General features: G+C 45.0%; 1 protein-coding gene across 1 annotated transcript; it reads right to left on the bottom strand.

Annotated features, from left to right (window-relative positions):
- Positions 1–1,141: 1,141 nt before the first annotated feature.
- LOC120644288 (signal recognition particle subunit SRP68-like) lies at positions 1,142–11,649 on the bottom strand. Its single transcript, XM_039920886.1, has 13 exons — positions 11,502–11,649; positions 11,361–11,427; positions 10,822–10,932; positions 5,690–5,879; positions 5,473–5,558; positions 5,134–5,311; positions 3,827–3,938; positions 3,502–3,629; positions 3,185–3,391; positions 2,981–3,090; positions 2,472–2,595; positions 2,061–2,207; positions 1,142–1,685 (listed from the first exon to the last, which is right to left on the bottom strand). The coding sequence occupies exons 1-13, from the start codon at positions 11,581–11,583 to the stop codon at positions 1,464–1,466; spliced, it is 1,764 nt and encodes a 587-aa protein (XP_039776820.1). The 5' UTR covers positions 11,584–11,649; the 3' UTR covers positions 1,142–1,463.
- Between the last annotated feature and the right edge of the window lie 7,587 nt (positions 11,650–19,236).

Below are 19,236 nucleotides of genomic sequence, written 5' to 3'. Positions count from 1 at the left end.
GTGTATTGATCTTTTTTTATCATTCCTATTTGCTATCCAAATCCAGCCTTGTATTGATCGCTGGAACTATGTGTGAACCTAAACACCTTACCCCTGATGATCGTGCAGCATCTTTGCATTGCTTTAGAGATCTATATAAAACCTTAATAAGAAAAGATACAGATTTACTGGGAATTTCTTTTACAAAGATTTTGATGCTTATTTCTTTGTTCTTCTGTTCTGTGTACTCTATAGAGTCTAAATGTATATGGCCATGATAGAGCGCGCAAAGCACATGTAACGTTCTAGTAAAATAAAACAGTTGGATCCGTTCGACCCCTTTCTGATCCGATCGTCCACCATCTATGCCGGTCCGCTAAAGGAGCTTTTTGTATCGATTCGTCCATCCACACCACACCCCACCCCCCAGCACTATGGCAGGGCTTCAGCAACAAACGCTGTGTTCCTGCCGTGCACCATCAAGCAAGCTTGGAGCCTTCCCCTTGAGGCACCGTTGACGCAGAAGAATCCTCCTTCACTGGTCTCAGTAGAACTAGTCTTTTACATGTATATCATTACAAAAATTGGCCCTGCCGTCCATATACCACTAAAAAATTCGGAGACCTCTATACCAAGAAGAGAGCAGGACAGGGAGGTCGTAGAGGAAAAGAACAGTGAGGAAGAAGATGAGAAGTGGGGTCCGCTCATCATTGAGAGGAGAGAGTTAAGCAATTTTTGGCACCCAAGGGTATAATAGTCTTTTTGCAGCTTCATTACCCTTCTTTAGCACTCCTTTCGTCCAAAATAGTACAGAGGTCAAAACGAAAAAACACGATGGTACGGAGGTGTCTCCGAACTTTTTTTAGTGATATGGACGTCATGACCAACTTTTGTAATGGTATACATATAAGACTCCAGCAGAACACTCCGTTGACTGCAAATCGATCATCAACCTTAGCAGAACACTCATGGGATGCAATTGAGTGATCATGTCCAGCGTCTGTTGACTTGCCTAGCCAGGTACTGTTCACACCTTGTTCCAAGATGTCGATGTGTTGTTCTAGCTGTACTAGTATATAAATCCCCCATTTTTATCACAACAAAACTAGGTTCGTCTCCTTATTTTCCACAAAAGATGAGTAAACAAGGATAGAGAATAATATAGAATTTAACATCCAACACTCCAATCTATTTCAGTCAATGTTCGATATGGTGTAACACATTAGGTTAGTCAAATTTGTCTATGAGAAAAGATTGTCCAAATTGGGGGGGGGGGGGGGGCAGAATAGCAAAACTCTTGCCGACAAAAGATTGTCCAAATTTCTCAGGGGAGCCTAACATAGGCCTGGCAAAAATCTTTCACCCATCAAAAAGCAGAATTGACGAGAGGACCATCCATATTTGTACGGGTTCATGCACCTGGCAAACACAAATGACAAAAGCACAATATACCAAAATGCACGAGGTCGAATTCCATCTTCTTTTCACCCCCAGAACCTGCTCAGAAGACCCTTCCTCTCTTTCTTCATTCGGTTCTCGAGGCTCGGGAATTCTATCGCATTGTATGCCATATCGAGCACGATTGGATTGCATGGCACTGCTTGGAAGGGCGGTGGGAATTGCGCGATGCGACATGGACCTTTGGTATTTGGCTCACCGATTGCTGATTCATAGCTCTCTAGCATATCAAGAAGATACTTGTTCTCCTGCAAGATACCAGTATATCATAAGTACCTGCTATGTTGAAAATGTCCAGTAACAGCTTGGCTTGCTGTGCTAATAATAATGAAGATAGGTTGAAAATGGTGACTGGCAGCCAGACATATCAGGTTGTCACTCAAAGTACGCATAATAGCAAGTCGCCAGAGGCACTTAACAGTTAACACTCCAAGTATATAGTATTTAAGTACGCCAAAATAGTGTCAAACTTTGGACTTTGGGCATCCAGTTACTTTTTCAAAAAAAATTCCATCGTACAGTCAATATAAACATCAGAAGTAATTCAGTGCAAACCTAGATCATCAGGGTATCCTACCAATGCTGCAATGCCTATGTGGACAAATTTCATGATGATAACATACCTTTGTTTTATCATCAAGTGAAATAGTTGAGACTCCTTTTGAAAGTTTTAAAGGAACACCCTCCTCATCAATAATACCTGTCGCATGTTCTATGCAGCTATTGGATCTACAACTGTCGGACAAAGACTTCAGATCGTTGATTAAAGCCTGTGAAAATGAGCATGTGTTAGAAATTGAGAGCCTTTTCTACAGTTAAAACCATAAAAGCTAATATTTTGAGAAAGCCGAAAAAGTCAATTAACTTGTGATTCGATTTGCTTGAACTTAGAGGAGACCAAACCTATGTTATTAGATTAACTGGACGGCAAATAAAGATCCTGTATCTAGTGTCTAGTTATCACATTAATAGTCCACAAGATCCAAAGAAATGTACAAAGAAAAACTTTGCAAGCTGTCGGTTCAGTGTCAAACCTTGTTAGGACTGTTTGCAAGCTGCTGCAGTGCGGAATCAGTGAGAGTTCGGGCATGACAGAATAATGCATATGCTTCTGCCCTTTTGCCAGCAGAACTATATGACTTTGCCAAAAAGAAACATCTGCACAATTATTCAAAGTGAAAATTGCAAGGATAATCCAATGGACATTATATGTAAGTTTTCTACCATATCAACTGAAACCTTGCTAACCAGCAGAACGATTTATACAAATGGGGTGATTTGGAAAAGGAAAGTGTAAACTAACTATGCAAGTGATTTGCATTAAGCTCTTCAATAACCTGATTGTGTTTTGGTATATATAGATAATTGGTGAATACCCCACAGCAAGGCATACAAACCAACATGTTGAGGGGTGAAAACTCGCAACCAAAAAATAGTTCAGGAACAGATTTATTGCCAGAACAGATTTATTGCCAGAGAGACAATGGATGCAAAGGAAGCTGGTTGTTAAAGAGTTTGCTATACTTGGGATAGTTGTACAAACCTCTCAGCTCTGAAAGCCAAGCCTTTCAGCTCATACTCATGAATAAAAGAGTTCTCTTCTTCATTTTTGTTTCTGCCAGAGCTAACTAAATCTGTCAAGTCCGTTGTATTCTGCAAAAGGCAGTTTCCCACCAGCAAAAGCACACAAGTCCAGTAAAAAACGTGAGATCATCTAAAAAATGGGCATGATAGAATGTAAGCATACCTGAATAAGCAGATCATATAGCCGAACAAGTTCTTCTGGCTTTGTGATTCTCTCATTTTTCTCATCCCGATGCTTTGTAAATTTACTTTTAGCAATGCTAACAAGTAACTGGTTACGTTCTATAGTCCTCAATCCTAAAACAGCACTAACAGCCTTGTCAAGACCATTCAAGTCATCTCTTATATTCTCAGCATTGCCAGCAGAAGCCTACATTTGGAATTTTATTAGTTAAAAAAAACAGTAAGCATTATATACCATATCTCTAGTATTAAATAGATTGTACAAAATATGACCAGTAAAACAAAAAAGTTTCGTACCAGATCATTGCGGATGCAGCTCCTAGCATCATGGTATGCAGAAAATATTTTATCAAAAATGCCAAGCTTTTTGTCAGCAGCAATTGATTCTGTGGCTGAACCGTTCAAGTCTTTCTCAAGCTGCTGAGCTGATCATATCACTCAATTAAAGAGAGATACACAATAGACAACTGACATATGGATGAAAAAACTTGTTCAAGTAAGGATTCAAATCAGCCATCTAGTATGACCCAACTTATCTACTACCTCAGTTTAAGATGTAGTGTTATATGGTAATTATGCACAATATGACCCTGCAATTAAGAACAAGGTATTAACTATATACCTTTCAAAATGGAGACACGGGTCTTTGCATTTGTAATAGGAAATCTGCGACCGAGCCAGTTAAACTCAGTCATGGAAGCTGCTTGCTGTGACCTTGTCTCAGACAACACAGCCTGAAAGTTTTTCAAAATGCACCTATTAGAACATAGGATAGGAAGAAAAAGGTGTCTAATGTGTTTACACAAGTTGGAGTCAAATTTTCATCGCAAAAGAAAGTTGGAGTCATATTTACATTGCAAAAGAAAGATGAAGTCAAACTTTCATTGCAAAAAAAAGATGGGGTCAAATTTATGATGTTATCTTCAAATAGCTACATGTTCCAGAAGTCAGAGCAATGGTGGAACAATAATGAAATCGGCAGGCAGGATGAATGCAGTACCATCTATAGCATATTTTTTTTCTGTTCTGCAACTGTACTTTCTTGTGTATAATTGCACTACAGATGTAAATGATATGGGTAGCACTACATTCAAAGAGAAGAAAAAAAGATAAAAGAGATATCCATGAACCTCTACAGCACTATCTTGTGTTGAACTGCAAATTCTATTTAACTTTCCACAGCAAAAACAATTAGCACGTGCATGCCGAACATCTTAAATTGTGTATGTCATAGAATTTCAGATGGAACCATGATTTGTTCTGCGAATGGACATATCACCAAACATTCAACTAAAACATCAAACATGGACAGATATATGATGCCTTGATCACAACAACTAAAATAATCTTGGGCCATGTACATTTCACACTCTAGTGCTATTTACTAATTCGATGATGCTGAATTCACTAGTCATCCTTCCTCCTCCTAGTATACTTTGAGAACGTTAACCAATGATAATGCAACGATCTGCTGAACAATTCATTGCAACAAGCAAATACGATATTTAAGCATAACTTATACAGACATGACCAAAAGTTCGTGATGCAAACGTAGCCCAATCAGAAGTAATCAGAGGCCATGACAGGACTGATTACAATGGCCTTGAAGTGCTTTTCAACTAATACTTATTTATGACATATGGACTCTGTGTATGAAAGTTATGTGCTTTTCAATCTCCAGCTGGCTGGCTGCTGAAACGGATGCAATCCAAATTTGCTTCAAACTGCTATGATAAAAAAAAAATCTAAAAATCCTAGGTTACTACGAAGAAAGAACGAGGGGGAAAACCATTCCCCAGAAATCTTGCTTCAGATAAAACTCCTATCTACTATAATTTTTAATGGTAGATTGCAATAATATGTTAGCCCCTGACTAGTTCTTAAAAAGACATCAAGGTATGTCAGATAAGCGATTAGAAAAGAAAATACCTCCATCTTAGCTTTGAGAAGATCATTAGCCGTATCTAGGAGTTCATGTGCTTGTAAAGATGATCCACCAAGTTTGTGTGAACAGAAATCAATCATAGGCTCCACTTCTTCAATGCGCTGACGGCATAAAAGTTGATTTTCTATGCTGCCATACTTCCCAAGCTCTTCATATACAGCTCTATGGAGAAATTAATAATAAGGCCATAAGGTACTCAAAAGATCAAAGAACTTCACCTCAATTACTCATTCAAAAAGGAACAATAAAAAAATTCAACACAAGAAATAATGCCAAACTCTAATTATCGTAAATTCTAAAAAAACAAGCTCAATTTCACAAACCTCGTATTCTTGAAATTTATCATTGCCGCCTCTATGTTCTTGTCTTGCTCAAAAAACAAAGCACCTTTCATATATGAAGCATATGCCTATAAAAACATATTTTGAGCAAAACAATTTCAGGTTGAAATGAATGATTTTCCTGTTTTGAACATACCACAAAATCTTATTCAAAGTCTACAATAAAAAAAAGCGAAACAAAATATAGCAAGAAACACACCTCAGCTTCCAGAGATGTCCTCGAATCTCCTTTCACAGAACATAATTGCGAAAATAGAGATGCCCATTTAACTGCTTTCCTAAATCGACCCAACATGTAGATACGCTGTTGTGCATTTGTACCAGCAGTTTTCTTTTCCATGGCATGACTCCATGCTCTCTCAGCCATATAAAATACTATGTGGAGATACCTGCATTCACATATTAAAAATGCTTCAGGAAGTACTCTCCAGGTTTACACATTGCATTGGTCATTGTTCTCACTGTCTTATAAACATAAAAGGTTGCAAAAATGAAACTATGACTGTGATTTTGTTAAACTTCACAAATAAGCCATTAAAAACAAGCATGCATATACTACAAAAATTTGCATGTCTGCATGACAATAAAAATGGTTGTGGGAGGAGCTTCGGACCATTAGTCTATTACTCCAATCAAATGACTCAAAAGTCAAAACCATTATAAGCAATATAATTATATCAACCAGACGTACGGAAGAGCAGTGTATGTTTCCCCATTACACTAACGACATCAGAGCAATTCATTTTATGTGTCCGGCTGAATGACCATACTGGACCATACTTTGTAAGTCATAAAGGAGTGCGTAAAGAAGACCCCCTCTCCCCCATTCTTTTCAACTTTGTTGCTGACTACCTGACCAGTATTAGAGTATATTTGGGATATCTCTATAATAGTTAGGTTAGGATTGTATCCGGACTCTACCATACCGTAGGAGAGGCTTGCCCTCCAAGTCATGTACCTCAATATATACCGGCTAGGCCTCAATGCAATACAATCAATCATCCATTACACCAATTCTATTATCCTACATGGTATCACGAGTTTACGTTTTCAATCTAGGGCACAAACCCTAAAGCTTCCGCTGTCCAACGCCCTCCTCTCGCGCTGTCGCCGCCCTGTTCCCCACGGCGCCCCTCAAGCGCGCCTCCTTCATGACACCCTAGCCCCTCCCCCCCCCCCCCCCCCCGAGGTTGCCCATGACCTCTGTTGGGGGCAGCGCCCTCCTAGCTGTGCGGTCGATCGAATCGATCCACCACCGTCGTAGAAGAGTCCAGCAGCAATAGATCATGATGAACTCACGGGTGTCGTCGTCTGCGGGCTGGCCTTGGCCTGCCTCCTCTTGCGCCTCTCCTGGCGGAATCCACCGCCGACGGGCCGGCATCCTACTCCGCCGCTCCAAGCCGCGCGCCGGGATGCCATTGCTCTGCCTCGCCGATTCTTCGCCTGCCGGCGGCGTCGGCCGGCCACGCCATCCTTGCCCGCGCTGTGGGGCATGGCGTCGCCGCCCGGGATCTGTGCCCCACCCCTCGCGCCTCTCCCCTGGCAGGATCCGTCACCGGCGGGTTGGCTCCGCCACTCCCGGCTCCTCCGATGGATCCGCGCCAGGGTCCTCCAGGATCGGGCGGACAGTCTGGTCTCCTCTTATTGGGCCGCCCCACCTCTGGCTCTCTCCCCACTCTCTCTTGCCATGGCAATTGACCATGGTGGGAGCAAAATAGAAGAGATAAGATGGTGAGGGCATACGTTACACACACCTGGAGGTTCTACACAAGAAGTTGCTGCTGGTTGTTTTGTCAAGTTTCTTTGATCTTTTACTCGATCACTGATCGAGATTGCGTCGCCCACCGCCCGTCGACCTTTCGCCTCTACTTCGACGTCGGCATCGACTTCACCGGCTTCTTCCTCAACTACGACTGTGTGGCATGGCAAGATGGACGGCGCCCTAGGGGACGCCCGTCTGCACCGCGTGTCGTCCTCCGACAGCTCGTCGTCGCCTCCACCGATCGAGACGCCTTCACCGACTTCACCCACCATCGTCTCGCCTCACGCTACTCGATCTGATCAGCCGATGTGCGTGATCCACCCGGCTCCCGTGACTTTCGTCCTCGTCGAGCGCATCCCTTCACCGAGTATGGAGAGCTGCCGCTGCGTCGCCTCTTCGGGCAGCAGTGGCGCCACCCGTGGTCTCCTTCGTTGTTGCATCCTCACTACCGCCGACCACGTCCACGACCTTGTCACTGCGTGTCACTGCGCCTTGCGCGCATGGTCTTCGTCAAGCTGTTCGAGTTCTTCGCCGACTTCTACGACCGTTGCCGCCGCGACCACTACACCAAGCTAGCTGGCCTTTGGGCTAGTGCTTGGCTGCTCTGTCTCTACGCTTTGTCTAGCACGACCTCGTCGCCACCACCATCGTCTCTACTTCGCCTACTTCATCTACTCCGACAACCGCGGGCTGCTTCGGCTTATTCTCTCTCGTCGTTCTGCACCGCAACTGTCGTCGAGACCTCCTCTACTGGTCCCCTACATTCTGCGACTTGGTTGTGTGCTCTCCCTTGTACGTCCGGTATTGGCAACACCGGCGTGTTCCTTCGTCCCCGACGCGCTACTGGGTCTGGCAAACTCGATACTCGCCTCGGCCTTGGCGGTTTGACGGCGTCATCCTCGCTTCGTCCTCAACGCATCACCGTCTTCATTTTTCTACGGCGCCTCCGCGCCACCACTATTTGGCTCCCCCTTGCGGGCCAGCGGCTTCATGTGCGGCTACCTCGACAGCTACGTCAACCACGGCTACCCTACGCACGGCATCCTCGACCATGGATATTCACCCTCTTCTTGGCTACCTCGACTTGGGCACAAAGGGCTATCATCCGCCTGAGGCTTCGTCAGTTTTTCTCCGGCCACAACATTTGTATTGCAAGGATGTTATGTCAGCGGGGGGATGTCAGTCTGTTGGTTCCTATCTTTGGCTTCTTCTCCAGTCTCACCGTTTGCAGTGCTCCCGCTATGACTGCGGGGGGTATTAGAGTATATTGGGATATCTCTATAATAGGTAGGTTAGGATTGTATCCGGACTTTACCATACCGTAGGAGAGGCTTGCCCTCCAAGTAATGTACCCCAATATATACCGGCTAGGCCTCAATGCAATACAATCAATCATCCATTACACCAATTCTATTATCCTACAACCAGAATGGTAAGCAACCTCAAAGAAATGGGATGCTGACTGGTCTGGCAGATAATTTGGTCCCTCATGGGTTGGTCATCCTGCAATATGCAGATGACAGCATTGTGTGTTTGAAGGAGAATATTGACAATGCAAGGAACATGATGTTGTTGTTGTACATCTATGAGCTTGGCTTAACGACAAACTGCGCCAAAAGTGAAGTGATCCTTTTGATTGGAGATGATAATCTGTGTTTAAAGTATGCTGAACTCTTTGACTGCCACATTGGGACTTTTCCTCTCAAATATCTAGGTGCACCTGCTAGCCCTGGGAGGCTGCATGTTAGGGACTGGACTCTGCTGGAAGAGAAGAATGAAAAGAAATTAGCTGGTAGAACCACTCTGATTGACTCCAGCATATCCAATTCCTTTGTATACCATATGTCAATGTATCTTCTCCCCCAAAAATACCACTGATAAACTGGACAAACAGAGAAGAACCTTTTTTTTGGCAAGGAGGTGGTCAAAAAAAGAAACATCACTTAATCAGGTGGGAGGTTAATAATAAGAGCAAAAAGCAAGGTGGCATGGGGATCAAAAACACTCAAAAAAATGAACATCACCTTTTGTGTAAATGGTGGTGGAAGTTGGAATGAAAAAGGAGCATTATTAAAATGAAACACATGCAGGGTGAGACTGTCGGTCTGTGAGGCACAGACTTGATTGATTCACCTGTGTGGCGTGATCTGTTGAAAATAAAACATTTATATTGAAAGGGAGAACAGTTTCAGTCAAAAATGGGAGAAAAACCTCTATTTGGACTGATGTCTGGATAAAAGATAAGCCGGTATGCACTCTTTTCCCTGTTCTATTTTATATTTGCTGTGAAAAGAACATTTCAGTAAACAACTTTCTGACGCGTCAAGGCCAATTACACTTTAATAGATAGCTGACACCTCTTTTATTTGAACAATGGCTGGGTGTGATTGATACTATATATAATCATTTTTTCGAAGATAGAGACGATATTCCTATATGGAGATGGAACAATAACAACCAATTCTCTACTAAGTCAATGTATGAATTCCTGACTAACTGGGGACTCGAGGAACCAATTTAAACATATCTAGAAGGCCAAAATTCCTTATAAGATTAAAATATTTATTTGGCTGGTTGAGAACAATGCCATTTTCACCAAGGATAATCTGACAAGAAGACATTGGGTTGGGAATCCCACCTGTCCTTTTGTCTTGAAAATGAAACAATAGACCATCTGTTCTTCCAGTGCCTGGTTGCCAAGATCACTTGGGGCCTTGTTAGCCTTTGCTTTGGGGCCAGTGACATTTCCAAAAATATTCAGCAATATAAAACGTGGATTGTCAAATTGTTCCCCGGTGGTGGGCCCGTGTACACCAGCAGGTGTGCAGCGGTGTGCTGGGCAATTTGGAAATGCAGGAACAGGACTTGTTTGGACAAGAAACTCATTAAGAATCCGACTGATATTTTAATTCATGTCTGTTCGTTCCTAACACATTGGGCAGTTTTATACAATCCAGAGACGCAAGGGAAGATTCTGGAAGGCGTACAGGCTCTGCTGGCGTGCACTCATAGAGTGATGGAAGGTCAACCTGCTTCTCCGACGACGGCAAGGCCCCCCTCCCTCAGATGACAAGCAGGAAGAAGATGAGATTAACTGAAGACTACGATCTCTACGCAAGACGTTGGGAGCCTGTTTCTTTTGCTTTTCCTTCTAGCTTCTTGGTAGTCTTGAACCATGTCTGTAATCGTTGAAGGGTGCTGCAACTTGGGAAACCTCGGTCAGAACCTGTGCAGCGTTATCTAGCCTGAATCAGACTAGATGCTCTTCCCCCTTTCCTCCCTCCCCCACCCCCCTGCTTCCCATATGCTATTGTGTACTGTCTGGTATTTCCGTTGTTGGAATGGAAATAGGATGGATCCTCTTATTGAAAAAAAAATCAGAGAAATTCATATGCTGAAATACTTTATGTGGTGTTATTAGCAAACAACAGCAAAGAGTCCACTAGGACACATGATAGAGTTTCAGAAACATGGCCTATCATGAACAACCCTTCCCTTTTATATTTGATCTAAAAACTGAGAAAGAAATAGCATCCAATATAACAGATTATCAGAAGAAGGCATCACACCTGACATCTGTGATAGTTAACTCCGTTATATTCCTCCTGGTGTATTTACCACGGCCATGCAAGAACTTAAGAGACTTGTACAACCTTCTGAGTCGCGCAGAACAGTACCTCCTACAGGTCATGCAAAGTTATTTAGGAAAAGAGGCACATACACCAATGACAGGAGTCACATACTAACTAATAACACATAGCATGAGCAAACAATCATACAAGAGGCAGAAGACCATAATTTCCTAGAAACGTGGTCAAATGGAGCAACCATAGTAAAGCAGATGTGAAAGTAAATCCTTGTTTTCAACAGTACCACGGATTTGGATTCAAATATACTAGCAACAAGGGCTTTCGTCGACAATTTGGGTTACAACGCATAGCAGCACGATAGGAAGACAATCCTTCCCAAATCTCATCTGAGATCATAGCAGAGAAGAAGATATATAAGAGGCCTTAGTCGATCTACACGCATGGAATCGAGTGAAATCAAAGCGCAGATCTGGGAGAGGTGGAGCAGGATCGGATGGACCGCGCCTGTCATCACGCACCTGTACCGTGTGTAGTCACTCTGGCGGAGACCGTGCTGCATCTGCGCCTCCCTCATGAGCTCCAGCACTACGCAAGACGAGACCAGTCAGGAAACCGAGCGAGGGGCCAGATCGCCGGAGGAGGTGGAGAGGAAAACTCACCATTGATGGAGAACCTGACGGCCGGCTTCTCCTCGACGGCAGCGGGGGAGTCGACCTCCATGTCCGCCACGATCTTCGACATGGGTGGAGTGGGGTTTGGGGGGGGGGGGGGGGGGAGGGTTGGGGCGGCGGGTGTTTGCCTGTAGCGGTGGCGACCTGCGCTGCGGGGTTCAGATGCGTTCGCGACGAAGGGAGACGCGGAGACGGCGTGGGTTACGAACGCGCCCACGTGGGCGGGGGTGAGGTTTAGGCTGCCCGCAGCGGGCTCTGTAAGCGGTAGGCCACGCAGCATTCAGTCCGCGGTACCGCAATTTTTGCTGCAGCGGGCTCTGAAAAGTCCGCGCTATTTTACCTGCTGCTCTTTGGCTAGGTATTCCCAGCGAAGTAGTGGGCGTGCTCTATCTTGCACTGGCCCCACCTCCGCTCCGGCCGCCGCGCCATGCCTCGTCCTCCTACCGCCCGGAGACGCGCGGAGCTGGGGCCGCGGTACGGCCGCCCCGCCGCGGTGCGGGCCTGGCCGCGCCATGGCCTCCGCCGCCGCCTGCTCAGCAGAGGATGTTTTCGTCGGGAACCTTGATTTTTTGAGAAAAAAATTTCCTTCTCTTAACTTTGGGCAAAATTTGTTTTTTCTCTCCGGAGAACAATGAAACTGTCCGACCGGACTCCTTGAACTCCTGAAACTGGGCACGCGACTTCCCTAAGTGGTTTGAGGCTGACGTGGCAGCGATTTTTCTCTTTTTCTTTTATGTTTATTTTGACTGATTTTTTAAAAAATCATAGAATAGAAAATCCAATTTTGTTGGACTCCACATAAAACGTCGCCGCAGCTGTACACGTTAAAACAAAAGGATAAAAATTGCGAGGTAACAATGCATAAATTATTGCGAGATATATAACAAAGCAGAATTTCATTATATATATCATATATAAAGGGAGCTACATACAAACTATGATATACATAATCTCATGGCTGCTCCCTGGGAACTTCCGTCACCCCGAAGATGGCGTAGAGAATTCCGGCGACATTCTCCACGAGGGGCGCGTTCACCGGACGTCTCCCAAGGCGGACGAGGTATTTGTTCAACCTTCATGACGCTGATTAACCAGGCGTCGCTGAAGCCGAATGGGTGGTCTGGATTGAACCTCGGGATGTCAGGCGCCGGAGACGGAGCAGGGGCCGGCATAGCAGGTGGGGGAGGAAAAAGGCGAGGGCGGCGATGAGGGGAGAAGGGGGAGGAAGAAGACGAGGGCGATGATGACGAGTCCACTGCTTCAACGTAGCGGCGGAGGCGGCGGAGGCAACCGGAGCGAGAGGCAGAACGACCTAACATCATGGCGGCGGCGGCGTGAGAGCCGGGCTACAGTGTAAGAGCGAGGGGATGGCAATGGTGGTGTGAGCGGAGGTAAGGTAGTATATATTAATGGCGAGAGGAATGCGAAACGACGCGCAGTTGCCGAGATCGTGGGATCGAGAGATGAATTCGAAATGGCACGCGGCAACCGAGAGGGCGCGTGGTTACGAAGAGGGCACCGACAGTCGCGATTCCTGAGAGGGCGCGTGGTTGTGGAGAGGGCACCGGTGGCTGCGATTTCCGAGAGGTAGGTGACGTGACAGTCTATGATGACGCCCGTCACCTTTAATTAATGATTCTCGTCACCTTTTATATGACATAGGTGACCGTCAGTATATGTAATCTGTCACCTATAATTATGTCAATGGTGAAGGGCCATGTTTATAAGTGACGGTTGTTGATGATACCCGTCATCTTTAATGAGACCGAGGTGGTGGTTCCAATTGATGCCCGTCACAGTTGACCTTGACCTAGTATTTCCCCTCTGGCAGCCGCCCCTCGGTCAGGTAGCTGCCCTCGATCTTGGGCAGAGGCTGCGGAGGCAGCGGGGATTTTGGGCGATTTTGTGGTCGTGCAAGGTTAGAGCTCCAAATTATTCCCCTCGATCTCCCTTCTCTTTTCTCGATCCCCCTCCTCGGTCTGCAATTAATTGTTGAAGAATCTTTCGTTCTTGCGGATGTAGATGGAGGATAAAAGTTGGATGGGCCTTCCTAGCCATTGTTGTTCACAGTACTTGAGGGTTTGAAGTCTTTTATAGATATTGCGAGGGCCGACATGGAAGCGAGATATAAAACAACAATCTACTGTCTTGCCGACATGGAAGTGGAAATGATAAGAAATACTCTAACTTTAAAGTGGTATATGCGCATTTGATCGTTCGTGGATTTGTACCAAACTACACTTGTTGGAATAAGCACGGAGAGGAAGGGCCTAACGAAAGGAGAGAATGGGTCGCCGATAATAAAAAAGGGCCCAACCGCAGGGAAGATGGTGATCGGGATGGAAAACAAGGCAACGGTGATGACGATCAAGCTCGTGATGACATCAATGAGGAGTGCATTTTGTAGTGCAATGATGACCAGTTTGATGCCTTGGTCCACAATGTTGAAGAGATGATTCATGATGAAAGGGGAGAAGATGAGATGACGGAAGCTGAGGTGCGTAAATATAAACAATTTGTTGAAGATTCTAAAAAATCTCTTTATCCCCATTGTGAGAAGTACTGCTCATGGATGGGCATGAAGCTTCTGCAACTAAAGGATGCTCATGGATGGACGGTTCCAAAGCATTGTTTCTGCTCCTAAAGGATATGCTGCTAGAGGGAAACTTGCTCCCGGATACTGTGTATGAGGCCAAGCAGATTGTGTGTCTTGTGGGACTGAAAATTGAAAAAATTCATGCATGCTATCATAATTGTGTCCTGTTTCGTGGAGAGAATGAAAATCTGGACCATTGCCCTAAATATGGAACATTGAGGTACAAGCGTCGAAAGGATAGTGGTGATGATGGAGAGGACAACATCAATGAGAGGATGAAGGGGACTCTTAGGAAAGTTGCATGGTACTTTCCTCTGATTTCCAGACTATAGCGGATGTTTGCAAACAAGAAAGAGGCGAAGTTGTTGCGTTGGCATGAGGAGGGACGTGATAAAGACACAATGCTACGTCACCCTACAGATTGTGCTCAATGGAGACATAGTGATAACACCGATGGCTAGTTCGGGGATGATCCTAGGAATATCAGGTTTACTCTGAGCACAGATGGAATGAATCCCTATGGAAACATGAGTACCTCGCATAGCACGTGGCATGTTCTATTCTTAATCATGAATCTCACGCCAAGGCTTTGCAATAAACGCAAGTATATCATGTTTTCAACATTGGTCTCCGGACCGAAACAACCCGGTGATGGAATTGATGTCTTCCTCCAGCCCCTCATAGATGATCTTCAGCTCCTTTGGAAAGGTGGGGGGGTTAGAGATGCTGTCGTCAATCAGCACTTCACTTTGCATGCTATGCTGATGACCACCATCAGTGACAATCGGCTCATCGTAATAAGGAAGGGTCAAGATTGCTCCCACTGCTTGTCAGAGACATATTCCTTGTGGTTGCAGAACTCGAACAAATTTGCATACATGGGCCACAAACGATGGCTTTCGAGGAATCACCCGTACCGAAGCATGGACAGATAGTTTGATGGTACAAGGGAGTCACGAAATCCTCCAGCACATTTCTCAGGGAGTGATGTGTATGGTCAGGTTAAGGATGTCACTCCAGTTCTCGGCAAACGGAAACGTGGAGTTGATCATGAAGATGATGATGATGAAGGGATCTTGAATAAAAAATCCATAGTATGGGAGTTAGAGTATTGGCACATCTTAGCAGTCCGACATTCAACTGATACCATGCATTTAAAGAAAAACAATTGTGAGAGCTTTGTCGGCACAATCATGAACATGAAGGGTAAAGGAAAGGACCAAGAGAACGCTAGAGCTGATTTAGAAGAGATGGGCATTCGTCTTGAGATTTACGTCCAAGAAGCGAAAAATGAAAAAGACCTTCTTGTAGCCGCCACCACAATGTCTAGAAAGACCTTCTGGGAAAGAAGTCTATGAATTCGGAACGAAAAATGTACGATCAAGTCTATCTTCTTGTTCTAGAACATATGGAGGTGGTTGCCGGTTTGAAAAATGGATGAACCTTACCTCTCTTGTAATTGATACTCTCTTGTAATTGGTACGATCAAGCCCATTTTCTGAAAATGGGCTCTCCAAGCTCTCCTCGGGGTATATCTCGAGGAGATTGATTGTAGGCGATGATGCAAGGAACATAAAGATTTAGATAGGTTCGGGCTGCCGGAGCGTAATATCATATGTCATGTGTGGTGGTTTGTATTGCCTTAGGTGTTGAGATGTTTTTGGAGGGGTCCCTGCCTGCTATTATATAGTAGTTACAAGAGAGGTAAGGTTCATCCAGTGTTATCTCTTACTCTAGAATATTCCACGCATGTGAGCAATCCTTCTACCCCGGGTCTGACAAGCCCCCCGAGCTCTTCATAGTCGAGTCTTGCAGGCGTCGAGTACTTATAAAGACGTTACCGAGTGCCTTGAGTGGTTCTGGAATCCTTCAATGCTTCGCCAAGTGCTTCGAGTAGTCTTCCGAGTACTTCCTTGGTTGCACCGAGGCTATGAAGTGCTTAAGCCCCGAATCTTCTTTTATATGGTGCGCGATGAACTCGCGCTCCATATAGAGTAGCCCCCAAGCCTTAGGTTGAATCGAAAAATTAGGGTGAGGGTCAAATCAGTCTTCAAAGAATCTTCCAAATCTCTATTTGAAATTCAAATTATATTTAAAAAATATATCATTTATGACACATATCCAGTAGCCCCTGAGCCTTGAATCAAAATCCCTTGATTTGGAATTAAGGATCTAAACTTGTGGCATCTATTTTATCTTCAATGGTATCGACAAATAAATCAGATTCGATATCTAGGAAGCGTCTTTTTCCAGAAAAAATCCCAGAAAAATGTTTCAATTAGATACCTCACACCGAATATATCTGAAAACACCTTTTAGGAAAAAAAAGGGGATGTTTATCAGTTTCCTGTATGATCACATGTCGCGTACAGTAGAAAGAATCTGTCCTGTTACACCCGTGACCTCTTTGTCTCATTGTGTCACGGGTTGGATTCAAGTGAGTTCCCTCCTTCTATAAATGAGGGGGTATGGCTCTTTGCGGAGGCATCCTACCATAGAAGCCATGACTCTGAGTTGGTGTTCATCTCTGGAAAGCTCTCGACCTCCAGATAGAAGTAGTTTCTTCCTAGCAACTGGTGCGAGAAGAGTACTTGCGAGCAACAAGAACACTTTTTATGAGCCATGCCATCATCCTTGCTGTGGAAGAACCGCCTAAATTAATCCGGCTCAAGTGCGACGACCAATGCCACGAGGACAACCTGATCTGCCACGCACTTCAAACGGAGTAATCTGACAGTCCAGTCGGGTGAAGTCCCGATGAAACCACCTGAGTTTCGATTGAACCCAAAGCTTACATAAAGCTTACACGAAGGTGAGTCCAGAGAGTACAATATTTTATCATTTATTACATCACAGAGTTCAACATGACTTTATTACAAACCGAGTTCGAAATAGTACTTTTGAAGTTCAACATGAAAGAGGTTCATCAGAGTTCTTTATTTATTGCAGCGAAAATAAAACACGAGAGCTAACGACGTCATTGATGTCACGATGAAGCCTGTACGTGACCTCACCCATATCCTCAAATGCAGCACCTGAAAACAAAGCCACAAGTAAGGCTGAGTATACTAGCTGAGTATACTAATACTCGGCAAGACTTAGCCTACTATGGGTATACTTAGCCCACTTATCTAGACATGCAAGACTTTTGACTTGAGGGGTTTGTTTTGCCAAAAAGCATCTAAAAGTGAATCCTTATTTTCAAGTTTTAGCATCAAGTTCTAATTCAATTAACCATTTTATAGGTGAACAACTATCCAACATCACACATGGTGAAAGAATTAATTTGCATCCCACCATGTTCATCATCATTATTGTTCCACTTCATACTCTATATGGTAGAAGTATTAAGCAGTCTCAATAACCGCGAGAAACGAACGATTCAAATCGAGGTTGTTAACCTTGCAAGACAAATCTAACACACACACATGGGGAACGAAGTCATCCACGCAACATTTCCCCTTTCTTTTCGGGTTGTGGCTGCTCCTGCACCCACCAGGGAATGAATTCAAGAGGGTCGGAAAAAGTCCACTTGCCGGGCCAATCAGGTACTTAAGCTTACCAATTACCATATTTCTTGGTATGTGGTTTGTACGTTCAAATACTTAACCACCACTAGCACACACTGCAGCCTTAGCATTTTTCACTAAACAGACGGGGCATCTACAACGTACCATGGCCCCGCTCATCGACCTTATAATTGCAGCATGTAGTAAACATTCAACTTCTATAATCTCGCGAGTGACAGCAAATTACTCGACTTTTACCGGTCCTATTAGCATGGCACTCTAACAAACTTGACAACTAGTGTTCAAACATGGGTACTAACGGTGGGTGAGTACCACTAGCAGGGATTCTGGGGAACCCCCGTTTAGAGATTCGGCCAGGGGTGTATCACACAGCGAGAGCTTCCTCGAGGGAAGGGTGAGACGGTGCTTTTAAGACACCATACATCCTATGGGTTGTGATTAGTTGGGTTCTTGGTGTTCTGGGATCCGATCCCTTTACATGTCCGGGTATCTTTCTATTTATAGACTAAGTTTTGCATGAACATCCTTCTCATCATGTGAAGGCACCCACCAGCTTATCTTGTCCTTTGTCAGGCGGCCGCACGGTCTTGTCGGACCCACCACGATACACCCGGGGTGCACTCGGAGGCACCCCGGGACGTGTCCTGCTGCATACTAGGAGCCCCGAGATGCGCCTCCTGGGCACCCTTGTGGACCAGTATGACCCGGGTGACCATGAGTCAACCCCGGGAGGGCGGCTCGGGCCACCCCGGAGTTACCTTGATGCGATGTGCAGTAAATTGGTGGCAGGCCCCGGCCACTGCCCATTTACAGACTAATGGGACACGGCTCAGGGATAAGCCTCCCCAGCTGGCTCTCCTTATCATCTGAGCACACGTCTGCCCCCGAAATCATGATATTTTTACAGGGAAGCTGCGCTCCTCCTCGGGTTCCGCACCAAGCTCGGTGGTGTGGCGCCGTAATCTCCCGAGGTTCTCGCCCGGTAAAAATCTTTTACCGGGCGGTTGTCTTCGTGGGGAAGGAAAGGGACCTCCCTGGGCCGCCCGCGGCTGGCCGAGCCCTGACCCGTTCTCATGGGCGCCTGCTCCCGTGGGCGGTCAGTCTGGGCTAGTGCCCAGACCCGCTCCAGCTGACGTTGCGGGCTGGTGGGCCATCTTCCACTTAATCCTCTTGTCCGGGGTTATGGGTACCCCGTTCCCATTACGCTGATAGGTACCTAGGATCATGTAACTAAGTTTTCATCCGACTCCTATAAACTTAATACACAATACCATATCTATAAATAATAGTTGCATAAGTTGAAAATAAGGGTTATGCTCCGGGGCTTGCCTTCCTTAGCAAAGTTAGCCTTGGGCTCTTCCGAACTTTGGTTCGGGTCTTCAATAATTTCAGTTAGATTAGCTTGGGCTTCACGCTACTCATTCTTGGACTCGGAAATCAGTTCGTATGTTCCATCGGCCAGAGTACTCGTATCTATATGAAATGCATATGCATTAGTTATAGTGATAGTAAAGCTTAATTATTTACTTCACTAATAAGTGGTAAACCAAAACACAAGTTTTGTTATGAAACATATTAGATACGTTTTCTTGGGCAA

This window comes from Panicum virgatum, chromosome 8K (genome assembly GCF_016808335.1).
Source record: "Panicum virgatum strain AP13 chromosome 8K, P.virgatum_v5, whole genome shotgun sequence".
Classification (NCBI taxonomy): Eukaryota; Viridiplantae; Streptophyta; class Magnoliopsida; order Poales; family Poaceae; genus Panicum; species Panicum virgatum.
Note: the sequence above shows the minus strand (reverse complement) of the source record. Positions and strands in the feature narration are given on the sequence as shown.